This window comes from Artemia franciscana, chromosome 8 (genome assembly GCF_032884065.1).
Source record: "Artemia franciscana chromosome 8, ASM3288406v1, whole genome shotgun sequence".
NCBI lineage: Eukaryota > Metazoa > Arthropoda > Branchiopoda > Anostraca > Artemiidae > Artemia > Artemia franciscana.
The window spans coordinates 29,346,014-29,363,452 of record NC_088870.1 but is presented as its reverse complement, the minus strand read 5'-3'; the positions used below and the strand labels follow the sequence as shown (position 1 = coordinate 29,363,452).

Genomic DNA, 17,439 nt, shown 5'->3' with positions numbered 1-17,439 from the left:
ATTTTCTAAGTCTCAGTGATGGTCTGAGAAGATGAGGTTGATTTCAACACTACTTGAGTATGATACAGTGTCACTTAAATCAGTGCATAATAATATAATTGCATAATTAAATCAATACATAAATTTTTTACTGTCGCACGTTTCAAGAACATTATTCAATCTAAAAAGGAAATGAAAACCAGGTTTAAAATTTTAATTCAGTAGTTAGATCTCAGCTAACGAGTGATAGCAAAGTTGTCGTCTTGTGTTAAAATACTCAAACCGCAAGACTACAGAAAATAACATATCAAAAGCTGACACAGGGAACATAACCTTTAACGAAAAAAAAATAGGAAACTGCTTAGATTTATTTCATTTTCAAAAAAGCAGATTCTATGCTTCCAACCTTATGCCTACTTGTCTTAATTGTGTTGCAAATATCGTAAGTTTATTTCAATCTTCCATTTATTTCTGCTCCGTTTGGGTGTTGTGTTTGCAGTCATAGTAATCCGATTTCTTATACGAGTCGGTTTTTGGTCATTTTGGGTTTTAATATTGCTCATTACTTTTTATTGAAACACCTATTTATTGTTTTATATTAAATTGAACAGAAAGACCCAAAATGTCGAGCACTAAAGCAAATTAGGTACAATTTTTGACTGCATGCCTAACAATCATAAAAATATGTCTGGTTAATTATTTTTTGCTTGTCATGCAAAACCTATGCGCTCCTTCACAGCCTTGTAGGGCCCTTTCAGCCTTTTAGCCATGTTAGGCCTTTTCTATTGGCACCCGTGGCCGTTTCTAATATGTGTTTGCTGTATAATCCTTCGCATAGTACAAAACTTGTTTAAGTTATATTTTCTTTCCGCTTACTTTTTTTTATTTGCTATTTTGTTATTACTTATTGGAATTGTGTACTTTGCATCAGCTTTACTTCACTTTACTTTGTAATCTTATAAAATAGCTTGCCTGTTTGCCCAAGTGAACTGATTTATTCACTTATTTAGTAGTAAAATATCATTGCTAGTGGATTGCTTCAGATTCATTTTTCTTTTAAATCATGGCTGTGGTGTTTTACTTGGTGTTAATTTTTATGTTCCCCATATAATTTACATGTTTTCTCCTTTTTACATTCTTTCTCTCCCCATCTCTCTACCCTCAAAATAGAATTTTGTGTAAGTTTTCCACCTTAATGTCTTGAATTTGGTTTTGTATTTTTTTTTTTTCATTTTCAGGGAAAGGGTTCCACTGTGCAAAAGAGGATTATTTATGGTACTACATGTTTGGAAAATGGGGCTCAATTTTTGAACCAGGTATTATTTCTTTTCTCCTGATTTTTATTTTTTAAAATTCTTTTGAATATATTTTGGTTATTCGACTTTTGACTTCCGGTGATGCTCGATCTTCTGACATTAACGGGCCTGGATGATGCTGGATGCGTGGACATTTTATGTTCTAAGGATATTGATTGTAAATCAGTGTCCCATTGCTATATATAAACAGCTTTTTAGTGTTTTAGCGAGAAGTGTATATATCAAGAATATTAGTAAAAATTAAGTTTATTTTAGCTAACAGTTCAATCTAGCCGATCAATTAATTCTGGTAGAATAGAAAAAAATGTGGTAGATTTGGAGAAAGATAGTTTGTCTTTTTCCCGCTTACCAACGTAACTTCATTTTATATTTAAAATTTAATTTTTATATTTTATACAAATATTTATAAATTTTATAATATATTTAAATAGTGTTTTAAAAATAAAATGTCTCTCACACTGTATATTTTTACAGTAGCCCTAGGTAATGATGCTGATGAAAAGATAACGCATCTAACGTCGGAACTTTTGGAAATTTAAATATTATTTCTGTTTCATCCGTTTATACACTCGGGCTATAGTTTTTTTCAGAAATAAAATTTTGTAAATACATCTCAAATAAAAATTTTTTTTAGATATTTTTGAAATACAGTTTTAAATGCTATACTCAAAAAGCATAATTATGATACCAATAGATCCATCAAAAGAATTGGATTTTTATGCTAATTTCAAAAATATACAAGTTCTATCAAGTTTGGTCAAAAGTTACGAGCCTGAGAAAAGTTACCTTGTATTTGAAAAAAGAAAGAAACATCCCCTAAAACAAATAGAATCGTAAGGAAAATTACAGCTCCAAGTTCAGTGTATCAGAGAACCCTGCTGTATAGGTTTCTAGCTCCTATCTGCAAAGATGTGGAATTTGTATTTTCTGCCAGAAGAAAGATCATGGATGCGCGTCTATTCATTTTTTTCCAGGGGCTATCGTATCGACTTAGTGGTCCTAGAACATCGTAAGAGTGCTCATTCGAACGGAAATTAAAAACTCTATGTCCTTTTTAAGTGAAAAAAATATTGGAGGGTAACTAGGCCCCCTCCCATGCTCATTCTATCTCAAAGTCATCCGATCAAATTTTTGAGCTAGCCATTTTGTTCAACATAATCGGAGTTCCAGGGAGAAGGGCTGCAAGTTATGAACTTTGCCCATTGTTTACATGTATTTGTTATTGGGAAGTATACAGACGTCTTCAGGTTTTTTTTTCTGGTATGGGGGGTTACGTGGGGGGATGTTTCTATGGAGAAAATTTTCATGGGAGAAGAGAAGATTCTATGAAGGGGGTGCAGGATTTCCCCGCATTATTTAAAAATGATCAGAAATTTAATAAAAAAGACATGTTTTTTCATCTGAAAGTAAGGAGCAACGTTAAAACTTAAAACGAACAGAAATTATTACGTATGTGAAGGGATCCGTCCCCTAGTCAATACCTCGCTCTTTTCGCTAATTTTTTTTTGTACTTTCAAAAGAGTAATTTATTCTAATTAAACGGTGTTCGTGATTTAGGGTCATTCTTTTCCTTTACCGTCATTAGCTATCTAATAGGTGACGGTTTCGATAGTGTGTGCTAAGGTAGAGGTTATAATTAACGGCAAATAAGTAAGGGAATCTTTCTCAGTGAGATTTTAGCTCAGTCGTTCAAAATCCAAAGGTAGTGCCTCTGAAGAACCGAATATATTATATAGGACTATTATTCCTGAAATGTTGATTGGCCTTGTCTAAGAAATCACCATGTGCCTACCCATTTACTTACCTTTGCTCAAGGCAAAGTATGAGAGACACAGTGATGTCATCAAATGTTTCTGACCTTTTAGATTGTAATTAAATAAAAGAAAACAACGTTTTTTTAGATGAAGGTGAAGAGTGACATTAAAGCTTAAAACTAAGAGAAATTATTCAGTATATGAGGGGGCTGTCCCCTTATTAACTTTCTGTTTTTACGGTGCTTTAATGAATGTATTTATAAATGCGCTAAAGTAGTTAATGGGCATTTCCAATAGTTACTTATTGCCTTTAAAAGTATTTGAACTGAAACTTTGACCTTTTTAATGCAAATGTGTATCAACAAGCTCTTTCATTCGTGAGGCAATGTGATTTTTTTTTTTTTTTTTTTTTTTTTTTTTTTTTTTTTTTTTTTTTTTTTTTTTTTTTTTTTTTTTTAGTTCTAATTGCCCTTTTGTTTGAGCATTCCTTTTTAAAACACTGAGGGAAAAGTCAAACTTTGTCTTAGAGTGCGGTTTGCTAAAGGGATAGCCCCCCTCATATAAATAATAGTTTCAGTTTTCCTTACGATCTGTAATATCGGTTCATTTCTTATAGATCGTGTGTTTGTTTAGGGGTGAATCGTAAACCACACTCCAGTATGGCGTCTGAGACTGGGAGGCTTGATTGCTTTTCAGAATTTTTGCTGGATAATATTCTGGTAGATTTCGGACGAAAATTACTTTTTTACGTGTGAAAATGCTAGAATTCTATACTTTTCTGTGTCTTGATGAGTTTTGTTACCTAGAACTGTACTAGGGTTTCAATTCTTCGTTTGAATGAGCCTTTTTTGAATAATCTAGCTCTAATCGTTTGACGGGATCATGGCTAGGGAAAAAATATACTGGTTTGACTACCCTATCTACCCTAAAAATAAATAAATAAATCATACTTTGTATATAATAGCCTTACGGTTGTCACCACATTGAATCTAATTAAATAATTTTATTGAAATCGCCGAGAAATACCCTTCTTCAGTGTTTTTAATTTTGTATACTTGCAGCTTTTAGTGAGCAACCTTTTGCGTATTTTGAATCAGCATAAATAATAGATTTTGTATTTTATATATTTCAATCAAATTTTTGCTTTTTATAATTAAGGTTTCTATCGATAAAGATTCTTTTTTACTTACAATTTTTATGGCACTTGGTATCTACCAAGTGACATATAGCGATCGCAAATTCTGTCGGTCGGTTTGTCTGTCTGTCTGTCCCGGTTTTGCTACTTTAGGCACTTCCAGGTAAGCTAGGACGATGAAATTTGGCAGGTGTATCAGGAACCAGACCAGATTAAATTAGAAATTGTCTTTTCCGATTCGACCATCTGGGGGGGGAGTGGGGGACGGTTAAATCGGAGAAATTAGAAAAAATGAGGTATTTTTAACTTACGAACGGGTGATCGGGTCTTAATGAAATTTGATGTTTGGAAGAATATCGTGTCTCAGAGCTTTCATTTTAAATCCCGACTGGATCTGGTGACATTGGGGGAGTTGGGGGGCGAATCCTAAAATCTTGGAAAACGCTTAGAGTGGACGGAAAAAATCATGAGTCCTAGATACATGATTGACATAACCGGAACGGATCCGCTCTCTTTGGGGGAGTTGAGGGGGGGGGGTAATTCTGAAAAACTGGAAAAAATGAGATATTTTTAACTTACGAAGGAGTGATGGGATCTTAATGACATTTGATCTGTGGAAGGAAATCGTGTCTCAGAGCTCTTATTTTAAAGCCCGACCGGATCCGGTGACATTAGGGAGAGTTGGGGGGAACCTTAAGCCTTGGAAAACGCTTAGAGTGGAGGGATCGGGATGAAACTCGGTGTGAAAAACAAGAACAAGTCCTAGATATGTGATTGGCATAACCGGAACGGATCCGCTCTCTTTGGAGGAGTTGGGAGGGAAGGGTTAATTTTAAAAATTTAATAAAAATGAGGTATTTTTAACTTACGAAGGAATGATTGGATCTTAATGATTTCATATTTAGAAGGACCTCGTTACTCAGATCTCGTATTTTAAATCCCGACCAGATCCACTGTCATTGGGGGGGATCTTGGAAAACGCCTGAAGCGGAGAGATCAGGATGAAACTTGGTGGGAATAATTAGCACGAGTCCAAGATACGTGACTGATTGAAGGATCTTGTGCTTTAGAACTCTCATTTTAAATTCCGACCAGATCCGGTGACATTGGGGGAAGTTGGAGGGGGAAACCGGAAATCTTGGAAAACGCTTAGAGTGGAGAGATCGGTATAAAACTAGATGTGAAGAATAAGCACAAGTTATAGATACGTAACTGACATAATTGGAACGGATCCGTTCTGTTTGGGGGAGTTGTTAATTTGGAAAAATTAGAAAAATTGAGGTATTTTTAACTTAAGAACGGGTCAGCAGATCTTAATGAAATTTGATATTTAGAAGGAACTCATGTCTAAGAGCTCTTATTTCAAATTCCGACCAGATCTTTTGACATTGGTGGGAGTTGGAGGGAGAAACCGGAAATCATGGAAAACGCTTATATATGTCGTAGATACGTGATTGAAGTAACCGGACTGTTTTGCGCTCTTTGGGGGAGATAGGGGGTGGGGTTCAGTGCTTTGGCGAGTTTGGTGCTTTTGGACGTGCTAGGACGATGAAAATTGGTAAGAGTGTCAGGGAGCTGCTCAAATTGACTTGACATAGTCGTTTTCCCCGATTCGACCATCTGGGGGGCTGAAGGGAGAGGAAAAATTAGAAAAATTGAAGTTTTTTTAACCTACGAGTGAGTGATTGGATCTAAATGAATTTTGATATTTAGAAGGACCTCGTGATTCAGAGCTCTTGTTTTAAATCCCGAAATAACTAAATAACTAAGAAATGTTTTTATCTAAGGTTCTCAAACGCGGTGTAGGCTTTCACACCTTCCTTAAGCCCTCATATTATACATTCAAGTTTAAATATGTAAAGCAATGGGCCAAGAATGATAATCATTTCAACAAAAGGGTGTCACTTCAGGTCTTTCTCAGGAGATGGGGGGGGGGGAGTTTTGGAAGATTATAATTTAATTTTGAAGTGATCGTTTTCACAGTTTAAAAGGGAAGTTTTTTGAAAATATCTTTTTGACAGGGATGCGCCTCCCTCCTTTATGCAGGTAAGTATATGAATATGATCTTCAATGTTTAATTTTAAAAGGAGTTATCACCCCATAATACCCATTTTTCATGATTGGTCCAGAAATATTCTCGGAATAAAGTAAGTAAGAATTAAATTTCACTCTTCTCCCCCACACCTCCTCTGCTTATATAAGTCATTTCTCTGAAGTTTCATTGGAAATCAAAATAACTGGGCAAAAAAAATACACTTTTCGAGGCTTCAGGAATTCCCTTTTCCCTGTCACCTGCAGAAGTATACAATAGCCTTTCTTCATAATAGCTGATGCGCGATTATGCACTGCAGCCCATAATTTTATGTGAAATCAGGTGAATCAACTCATTAAATATAGCGCAAAAAAGGTATATAATAATTGTTTATTCTATATGACTGCTTGTATCTTTAGAAACAAATGGACCACCGCACTTTACTACGGTCGCTAAAACTGAGAAGCTCAGCATGATGTTTTCCTGTAATTCTAAATTGAGTGGCTAATTTAGAATCTTCCCTCGATAAGTTTTTGGCTCCTCTTAGGCCGAAATTTTTGTTTTGCGCCACAAACGAAAGAAAACGCCGTTTTCCTGCGGCGTAACCTCTCTTGCTACTTATAAAGAGAACTAGAACATTTAATTTCCGTTCAAATGAGCCCTCTTTCCGGTACTGTCGGATGGTCGGTCTGAAACGATCATTCCTGAGAAAAAAGTAATAGAAATATCCATGACCATCCTTCCTGGACGGTCGGGGGATGGATGGTTTTCGGAGGGGTTTTCTCCCTTTTCTGGAAATTGCCACAGGCTCTTAACTTTGGTGGGTAATTCTTAATTTCTTGAATCCTATATATGTATATATATATATATATATATATATATATATATATATATATATATATATATATATATATATATATATATATATATATATATATATATATATATATAACATCAACAGCTAATTATTTTATATATTGTTATCTAAACCTTTTTTTTCGAGTTCTTGGTTACTATCATCACGAGTCATTCGTTACTTACAGCTCGTTGCCAAGAACTAACTGATAATTTTCTTAGCTTTCCAAGACTTCGTGATTTCGCCTGTGTACACATGTCCCAAAGGTGGTACAATTAAACAAGCCTGGATTTTTACACAATTTTGTAAAAGTCTAGTGATGATTTTCTAATTATGGTTTTAATTAACGGCATGGTTGTTTCAATTTTTGGTACCGACTGCCTATTCAAAGAGTCAAATTTGTGTGTCTGAATCAACACAGGTGTTTTAGTCTTTGAAAATCTTTAAAAATTTCTAATCTTCAAATCTTTAAAAAGGGATTTTGATGTATACTTTTGTTTTTTGTGTCAGAATGATAGTTTCGCAAAGTCAAAATAAAATGTTTGAAAACATGTTTGAAAACATGTTTGAAAACATGTTGTAGTAAAGGGGAGGGGCAAGTGTTGTTTAGAAAAATTGCAAAAGTTAATGCTATCGAAACTACTTTTTGACAATGATTCTGAAATCTTTTTTTTAGGGTATTTTTTCATTTGGTTTCTTGAACAGTTGGACTGGCGATGCGCTTTTTGAGCTGTTATTGGACTTAATAAACCAACCACTAAACGCACCATGTTAAGCTCTTTTCTACCAAATTAACTTTTGACATAATGGTTATATTTAGAAAAGTTTCATCGCCTAAAGCCCCTAAAAGGAATATTTTTGTATTTGAAATACACGCAAATAACCATGACATCTAACTATGGACAGGTTCGAAACCTGGGAGTGGTAATTACGATTCGGTGGTGTAACTTAGGTTCAAAATATACAAAAATTACATTAACAAGTAGGAGAATATAGGCTTACCCATCCCCCACCCCCATTACCGTTTTTGAAAGAAACTTCTTTGGAATTTCGCTTTCATTGAATGACTTGAACCCTATTCTGTGACTATGGTCGCTAGAAATTGATGTTGACGAAGGAATGAAACTAATACTGATTTTTTATTTCATTTCAGCTGAATCGTCTTGGACAAGAAATGTGACTTCATCCTTGGTTTGTCGACCTGAATTGGTATTTATTATTTTGGAGAGATGCTTCTGTTTAATTTCTTAAATGTGTTGAATAAATCTGCCTTTGACTTCTCGGACTTTCTTGGGTAGGCTGTTCTGTATTACTCCTACCTCTTGTTCTATGGGCATCATTTACAAGGGCCCAACTAATATGCCACTTCTAATTTTTTCAAGGTTCAATCGGGTTTAATTAAAAAAAGGAAATAACTAAACTTAAAGTATACTGCTCTGTGAAAAAACTCACGTTGAGACCCATAAACATAAAAGATTCTTAACTAACACGCAGTACGGCTCCCACTTCACTCTTCGACACAACCACACGCCTCCTCATTATATATTTTTTTTAATCTTAATAATAGGGTTCCTCCCTCCCTCCCCAGACGTACAACCACCTCACCTGAATATACTAAAAAATCTAAGCTTCATCTAATTTAATTTATCTTTCTTTTTTTATCTTTCACTTATTGACCTTTAACTAAATATTTATTTAAATTATTTTTGAAAGACCCGAGGGAGCTCCTACATCTCAGCTCTTTTGGAAGCATGTTCCACACTTTAGCACATGCTACATCCGGGGAAAATCTGAACGTACTGTTGGAGTTCGTCTCACTTGAAGGTCAAAGGCAGAGCGCGTGTTTCGATTATGTTGTTCAGATATCAACCGAAACAGATTGTGGAAGGGAGATGGAAGTAAACCGGATAAAAATTCAAAAACAAAAACTGAGCACGACAGGCGGTAAAGGGAACCAAGGGACAGATAGTCTTCTACATTTCCAATAATTTTCAATGCACGCTTGTGGATTGAGTCAAGTCTCTTCAGGTGTGATTTGAAGGTTGACTGCCAAATTATGGCACAATACTGCAGGTGAGGTTTCAGAAGTCCGTTGTTAAGTAGACGAAGGGTTTTTTGAGGAAATACGTGCTTCAGTTTCCTGATGATGCCAAGATTGCGAGAGAGTTTCAGCTCCACAGCCTGGGTGTGGTCTAGAAAGGAGAGGTTTTCCTCCAGGAGTACACCTAGATACCTCGCAAAACCCGTTTCTGGCCGCCTGATCGTTCCTCTAGAAGTTGTAATTCCAGTTATATCTGGATGAATAGTTCCAATCCTTGAAAAGAATAGCACACACGATTTGTCGACATTTATTACAAATCGATTTGCATCCATCCAGACGTAAGTTTCTTCTAAGACAATCTCTAGTTTTCTCTGGAGTGACGTCATGCCAGAGTCACAGGAGGCCATTGTAGTATCGTCGGTGAATGTCAGCAGCTCACTAGAGTCGTTGTCATTATTTGAAGTGTCTTCACCGCAGCAGAGTTTGCAGCACCGTGAGGTCCTGAAATTTGGGTTCAGAACACGACTTAGGTCATTCACATGAATCAGAAATAACAGTGGACCTAGTATCGACCCCTGTGGCTCACCGAAATTTACCACGATATCGTTCAACGGATCTTCTCCTATGTACATGCGCCGATTGCTAAGGTAGGACTGGAACCATTTCAGTGCCTCTTCTCTAACGCCGATTTGTTCTAGTTTACCTAGTAGAATTCCATGATCCATACTGTCGAATGCTTTTTTGATATCAAGTAAAATAGCAGCTGGCAAAAGTCCCAGATCAAGAGCTTTGTTGATAAATAAGCTCAATGAGGTCAGCGCATCTTCAGTTGAATGCTTTCAACACTTTCGTGTGAACGCGGTCGAATCCGGACGCAGATGTACCTCTCAAGTTTTTGAATCATTGAGACGTCGAGGGAAGTTACGGGAATGACTGCCATTGACTTAACACACGCTGAACCTAGAAAATCCTTGTAGGATTTTGCTTGGGATGTTACTGTGTTCGCCGTTTTCTCTCCAATGCTGGCGAAGAAAGTGCAAAGTGCTTTCGCAACTTCGGCTTGCTCAGTAAAGGTTTTCACATCAACAGTAATTTTGGAGGGTAGTTCAGGTTTTTGGTCGTTGGGTCGTAACAGTGAATTAATTGTTTTCCAAACTTTCCTTCCATCCTTACCACTTTCAGCTAGTTTTGTATTAAAATATTCTCTTTTGGCCTTTCTGAGAATTGATTGGAGGCATTTCTTATAAGATTCATAGATTTCTAGGCTAGCTATACTTGGTCGGTTACGGTAATTAGCCCAAAGATTGTTCTTCTTATTAATATATCTGAGTAAATTCTCAGTAACCCACGGATAAATTGGTGTATTTTTTCTCCCATGTTTAGTTGCTTTTTCTTTAAAACAATGTGCTTTGTATAAAGCTGTAAACGTATTATGGAATGCTTCGAAACCTTCGTTCAAATCTTCTTTTTCCAGAACACTATCCCACGTAATTTTCTCCAGTTCATCATTTAATGACCTTAAATTTTCTTCACGTAGGTCAATAATCGGTACGTGTTCTCTTATTCTCAAAAATGATCTTGCTACTTTTGATGTCTCGAAGATGGTGAATAGTGGGAAATGATCTGACATATCACTGACGATGACTGAAGCTGAGAATGGAGATAAAGTCGAGAAAATATTGTCTATTAGAGAATGAGTATTTTCCGTAACTCTTGTCGGGATAGTGATTGACGGATAGAGGGTAGATCCAGACATGAGCGTGAGGAGGTCTTTGGCGCAACTTATAAGGGGATGGGACAGGTTGATATTGAAATCGCCCATAAAGACCACATCACATTCTGTTTCTCCAGAAGCTGGAGTGTGTCCGATAATATATCCATAAAAGAAGAAACAGAGCCTGATGGGGATCGGTAAATTTCTCCAATGATTACTTTTCTTTGTGAAGGAAGCGACATTTCAAGGAAAAGTGATTCAAATACACCCTCCACGTTCCAAGTCAGTTGGTTGTTTATATGAACTGGGTATTCACTATTTGTGTAGATTGCCAATCCTCCTCGTCTCGTATCTTTTCTATGTATAAAATTCGATGTGTACCCGGGGATATCTAACAGGCTATCATTCTGTCTCGTCAGGAATGTTTTGCAAAGTGCAAGAACATCAGGCTGTACTTGCCGACACATAGTCATTACATCTGTCAGTGATGAACATAATCCTGGAATTACACTGTTGAATTACACTGAGCTGAGATTTGGAGCATCCTTGGGCCATATTTATTATTTGAGTATAATTAGTTCGAGGAAACTTACTACTACTAAACAAAGAATAATCTGTTTCATTACTTATTACTCGATCAAAAATTTCTTCCAAATTCAAAAACGATTTTTCTAACTGTTCTAACCTATTCTGAGCTATCGGCAAGGCATTGCACCCCGGGGACAAAGAGTGGGAACTCAAAACTTACCTAAATCTTTGGGAGGAGTGTGGTCGTATCTTGAAGCGAAGTGAAGAGCCGTGAGAAAAGTCCACACCCGAATGAATTTCTTCCAAACTGCAATAGTAAACTAACGCAAACAAACATGAATAACTACAAAACACAGGAAAAAAAGGAAAATGAGACATTCTTGGAAAATGCATCAATCACTTAGGCAAGCGAAACAACTTATTGATCAATGACATTCTTGCCCACTTTTGCTGTTATAACCACAAAAAACTGAACTCTAAAGTCTTTGAGAATTCGAATCAGGATCGTCAGGTTGTGCCGTTATTCTCAGTGTAAACGGATCAAAGCACTCGTCTGAAAATTTTGACCAATCAGAACTTCGCGACTTTTTTACATCCAACCACAGTCTTATTCGTCGTTGGACCACCCGCGTTTCTACAACCTTTTCAGCTGCTGATTTCGAAGTTTTCAGCTTGTACCCGAGTGCTAGTAATTCTTTTCTTCTTTTACCGAGCTCAGCTGGTAAGTCTGTTGACACACTGAAAGCCGTCTTTTTCAGCTTCATTGTCATTGTCAGAGCGGTCATTGTCACCAAGGCTAACAAAAATCGGCTCAACAACTTTTTGTTTTTGTGTATTACGTCACTGATTCGGAACGGCTGCAGATTCAGAGGGAGTCGTTTTTTTTTAGAAATGCGATACATCGTACCCATACGTAGCTGGTCGGCATTTGTAATTCCTAGCTTAGACTGGAGGAATGTCAGTACGGTATTTTTCAGGTTTTCAGTTCCTTGTGGAGCCTCAACACCGCGTATCAGAATGTTATTTCTTCTAGCTTACATTTCCGACCGTAGTGGCCTTGACATGCACTTTAAATTTGGAAGAAAATATTTTTATTAGTGTAAGTGAATCACGGCTATTTTGGTGCGCAAAAACCACATTTTGACGTAACTTGTATCAGCTACAACTGTTTCCCTTAGCTAAATCACTGTTGCGTAGTTTTATGCAATTTAAATACGGTGTGCTCTTTAAAATAAAAATAAAAAGTTTTGTTTTTCAGTTGAAAGTAAAAAGTGATATTAAAAGTTAAAACAAACAAAAATCATTCCGTGTATGAAGAGGGTTGCCCTCCTTAGCCCCCACGGTCTTTACGATGAAGTTTAAGAGTGCTATTTTGAAAGCATTTATGGGTGCAGTAAAAACAGTTAGCGGGTAAATGTTCTTTTTGTTTTTTTTTTGATTACCTGCTAGAATATTAGGACTCGAAATTTATTTTTAAAGTAAATGTACATTAATAAGCTTTTTCATTCTTAACATATTGTGGAAATAGTCGTTCAGAACGAGAACTAGAACGTAAAAGAACAAGCAGTCGTTCTTAAAGAATTAGGGACAAAATTTCAAACTTGAGCGTAAAGAGCAGGGGGCTAAGGAGAGGGCAGCCTCAAAATAAAATATCATTTTGAAATAAGGTGAGAGCTTTTGCCCGCTCAGCGTTCCTGCTGCATGCCTCAGTCTATGATAATATTTGTATATATGTATATAAATGTACACATTTTATTAGCTATTCATAAATTTGTGGCGCCAGGTATTTCTATCCACCCGATATACCGTTCGTCTGTCTCTTTGCTCCATTACGAGGATAGCTTTTGTGCCTTCTTTGAATCGAAATGGTCTTGCGGCACAACATCCTAGACAACACTGCTTCCATGTGGTACAATATTTTAAATTCTTAGGAAGGGTGCTAAGACTGTCAACATGCGTCCGAACAAAAAATTCCTCGATATTCTACGATCACTGGTTGGATGCGATCACTCCTGGAAGAAAAACAAAATGATAAAGCATCCATGGTCATCCTTTGTGAAAAAAATACAAATTTTACATACGGGCTGGAAATCTCTGCAGTGGGGTCCTCTGATATGGTGTAGTTTTCATCAAGATCATTCTCCCATTTTGGGCTATTTTTCCTTTTTGAAAATCAGGAGTATTATCTTTGGGCTCGTAACTTTTGTTGGGTAACTTAAACTTAATGGGTCTTGCATATTTAGAATCACTGTAAAAAGTAGATTCTTTTGATGTAATTATTATTATCAAACCTCTTTTAGAGTTTCTTTTATTATTATTTTAAGTCACACTTTAATCTTCGTCGTAGCCGAGTGTTTCGTACTCTAGACTTGAAATCCTTTGTCCGTTAGGACAGGGGTTCGAATCCTGGTGTTGCTGGTTATTTGGTTTGGGACGGGGGTCACTGGCTTGACTCTGTGAGCTGAGCCAGAATCAACCCAGATCTAAATGGGTACATGGAGAAATCTGGGAAAGGTAAACAGGAAGGGTATGCGAAAACACAGGATGGCTGGCCCCCAACCACTTTCGCGCTTCCTGGTTGAGGGGTCATGAAACGGAGGTCAGCACCGCCGGTAGGAACTGTAAAGTCTAGTGCCGCTTTCTTTACTTTTTTTTACTCATTACGTTTCTTTGCTAGAGTTTAACCTCTGCTTTAACATACGGATTACATAAAATAAAACTAGTTTTTCTAACTGAAAGTAAGGAGCGACATTAAAACGAACAGAAATTACTCCGTATATGAAATGGGTTGTCCCCTCCGCAATCCCTCGCTCTTTATGCTAAAGCTTTTAATTGTTTTAAAAAGCAGAATTGTGGTAAAGAGTCAAACTTTAGCGTAAAGAGCGAAGGATTGCGGAGGGGACAACCCATTTCATATACGGAGTAATTTCTGTTCGTTTTAAGTTTTAATTTCGCTCCTTACTTTCAGTTAGAAAAATTAGTTTTTTTTCGTGTAATTTCTGAACGTTTTTGAATTCATGCATGTTTGATTTTAGCTCTCCGCACATAAATTATTAAAATGAAATTTACATTTTAATTCCTTTTTTGGCTAAATGGCTTTCTCTTAGTTCTGATCAGACGATTTTGAGAAATAAGGGATGGGGAAGGAGGCCTAGTTGCCATGCAATTTTTCGGTTACACAAAAAGGCAACTATAAATTTTAATTTTTAGCGAATTTTTTTATTAGTAAAAAATATACGTAACTTAAGAATTAACTTACGTAACAAACTTTTTATATTCTTAAATTTTTATTATGTATATGAGGGGGTTTGTACCCTCGTTAATACCTCGCTCTTTACACTAAATCGTAAGTTTTGTGCCGATTCTTTAAGAATGACCCCTGAATCAGAAAGGCCGTAGAATAAATAGTTGAAATTACTAAAAATACTATAGCATAAAGAGCGAGGTATTTATCTCCTCCTAAATACCTCGCTCTTTATGCTAAAGTATTTTTAGAACCCCTCATATGCGTAATAATCTCTGTTCGTTTTAAGTTTCAATGCTACTCCTTGCTTTCATTGTTTTCTTTATAGTAATTTTAGAAAATCCTGCGCCCTTTTCATTGAATTTCTGTTCCCCCATGACATATTTCTCCAGGGAAAGATCCTCCCACATAGCCCCCTCTCCTCAACCCCACCCCCAAAACCAAAAAAAAATCCCCTGAAAACGATTGTACACTTTCCAATAACCATTATTATATGTAAACACTGGTCGAAGTTTGTAACTTGCAGTCCCTCCCCCAGGGACTGTGGGGGAGTAAGTCATTCCCAAAGACATAGTTATTATGGTTTTTGACTATGCGGAACAAAATGGCTATCTCAAAATTTTGATCTGTTGACTTTGGAGAAAAAATGAGCGTGGGAGGGGGCCTAGGTGCCCTCCAATTTTTTGGTCACTTAAAAAGGGCACTAGAACTTTTCATTTCCGTTAGAATGAGCCCTTTTGCGACATTCTAGGACCACTTGGTCGACACGATGACCCCTGGGGAAAAGAAAAAAAAACGAAAAAAGAAACAAATAAATAAACACGCACCCGTGATTTGTCTTATGGAAAAAAATACGAAATTCCACATTTGCTATAGGGTTCTCTGATACGCTGAATGCGATGGTATGATTTTCGTTAAGATTATGTGACTTTTAGGGGGTGTTTTTCCCCTATTTTCTAAAATAAGACAAATTTTCTCAGGCTCGTAACTTTTGATGACAAAGACCAAATTTGATGAAACTTATATATTTAAAATCAGCATGAAAATCCAATTCTTTTGATGTATATTTTAGCATCAAAATTCTATTATTTAGAGTTTCGTTTACTATTGAGCCGGGTCGCTCCTTACTACAGTTCGTTACCACGAACTGTTTGAAAGAAAATAATTCGGTATTTCGGGGCTTCTGACATTATTACTCCTTTGCGGAAGTTAGGCTCAAAATTGGAAAAGGATTATATTTTTTCTCTGGGCCCCTTCCACCTCTTAGTTCGTTTATTTTCCCGTTAGTTTTCACATGTTTTCGCTTTATAGTCGTGTTATCTCTTAGGAGTTCTTTCGTTAGTTGAGTTATTGCTGTGGTATATATGTTTTATCGCTCGTATAGTTGTGTTATTTTCAAATTATACTCCATAATAGAGAGGCTCCGAACACCCAGCATTGTATATTAAGCTCTGAATTTGACGTTTTTTCTAACGTGACCAGATTCGTCCTGCGCCCTGCGCCCTTTTCATTGAATTTTTCTTCCCCCATGACATATTTCTCCAAGGAAAGATCCTCCCAAATAGCCCCCTCCCCTCAAACCTACCCTCAAAACCGAAAAAATTCCCCTGAAAACGTCTGTACACTTCCCAATAACCATTATTATATGTAAACACTGGTCGAAGTTTGTAACTTGCAGCCCCTCCCCCAGGGACTGTAGGGGAGTAAGTCATCCCCAAAGACATAGTTATTATGGTTTTCGACTATGCTGAACAAAATGGCTATCTCAAAATTTTGATCCGTTGACTTTGGGAAAAAAATGAGCGTGGGAGGGGGCCTAGATGCCCTCCAATTTTTTTGATCACTTAAAAATGGCACTAGAACTTTTCATTTCCGTTAGAATGAGCCCTCTTGCGACATTCTAGGACCACTTGGTCGATACGATGACCCCTGGAAAAAAAAACAAATAAACACTCATCCGTGATTTGTCTTCTGGCAAAAAATACAAAATTCCACATTTTTGTAGATAGGAGCTTGAAACTTCTACAGCAGGGTTCTCTGATACGCTGAATCTGATGGTGTCATTTTCGTTAAGATCCTACGACTTTTAGGGGGTGTTTCCCCCTATTTTCCTAAAGAAGGCAAATTTTCTCAGGCTCGTAACTTTTGATGGGTAAAACTAAACTTGATGAAACTTATATATTTAAAATCAACATTAAAATGCGATTCTTTTGATGTAGCTATGGATATCAAAATTCAATTTTTTAGAGTTTTGGTTACTATTGAGCCGGATCGCTCCTTACTACAGTTCGTTACCACGAACTGTTTGATAATATTTCTATTCTGTAATATTTTTTAATCCTATTTCAAGATATTATATCATTTCGAGACGACTTCCCGAAGCATTTAATGCCTTCCTTGAGACATGGCTCTGTTTGTTCAAAAGGCGGGTTTTTGCGAAAAGTTGGATTCACAATCTACCTCAAGCAAAGCAAGCTTTATCAATTCGTTTAATCCGTTTTCCCCTATGCTATTTGGTTCCTAGATATTTACAAATGCCTTGTTTTCCAAAAATCTGTTTTGCCCGCTTATATCGCTAGTGGAAATGTTTTGTAAATTTGGACTCTGGTATCAATGTCATTTTGGGCTTTATTTCTACATTTAATCTTGGTGGTGTTCATCTCATATCACTGGGCTGGAACAACATAACGATCATTTACAAGGCCCTATTTACGAGCCAAGGGTAGGCTAACCAGGGTTGTTGGTTAGTATATCCAAAGGTTTGCTTAACTATGAGAACTTTAAATTCATTATTCAGTTTTTCCCCCTTAAGTTGTTCTTATAAAGTGGGCTTTCTCCTC

General features: G+C 36.6%; 1 protein-coding gene across 1 annotated transcript in view; it reads left to right on the top strand.

Annotated features, from left to right (window-relative positions):
* The window catches only part of LOC136030255 (protein sly1 homolog), a 105,350-nt gene extending 96,999 nt beyond the window's left edge, over window positions 1-8,351 (top strand). The window contains exons 14-15 of the mRNA XM_065709096.1: window positions 1,218-1,295; window positions 8,226-8,351. Of these exons, the coding sequence (XP_065565168.1) occupies window positions 1,218-1,295; window positions 8,226-8,252 (105 nt within the window). The 3' untranslated portion in view covers window positions 8,253-8,351. The remainder of the gene's footprint in view (window positions 1-1,217; window positions 1,296-8,225) is intronic.
* The last annotated feature ends 9,088 nt before the right edge of the window (window positions 8,352-17,439 follow it).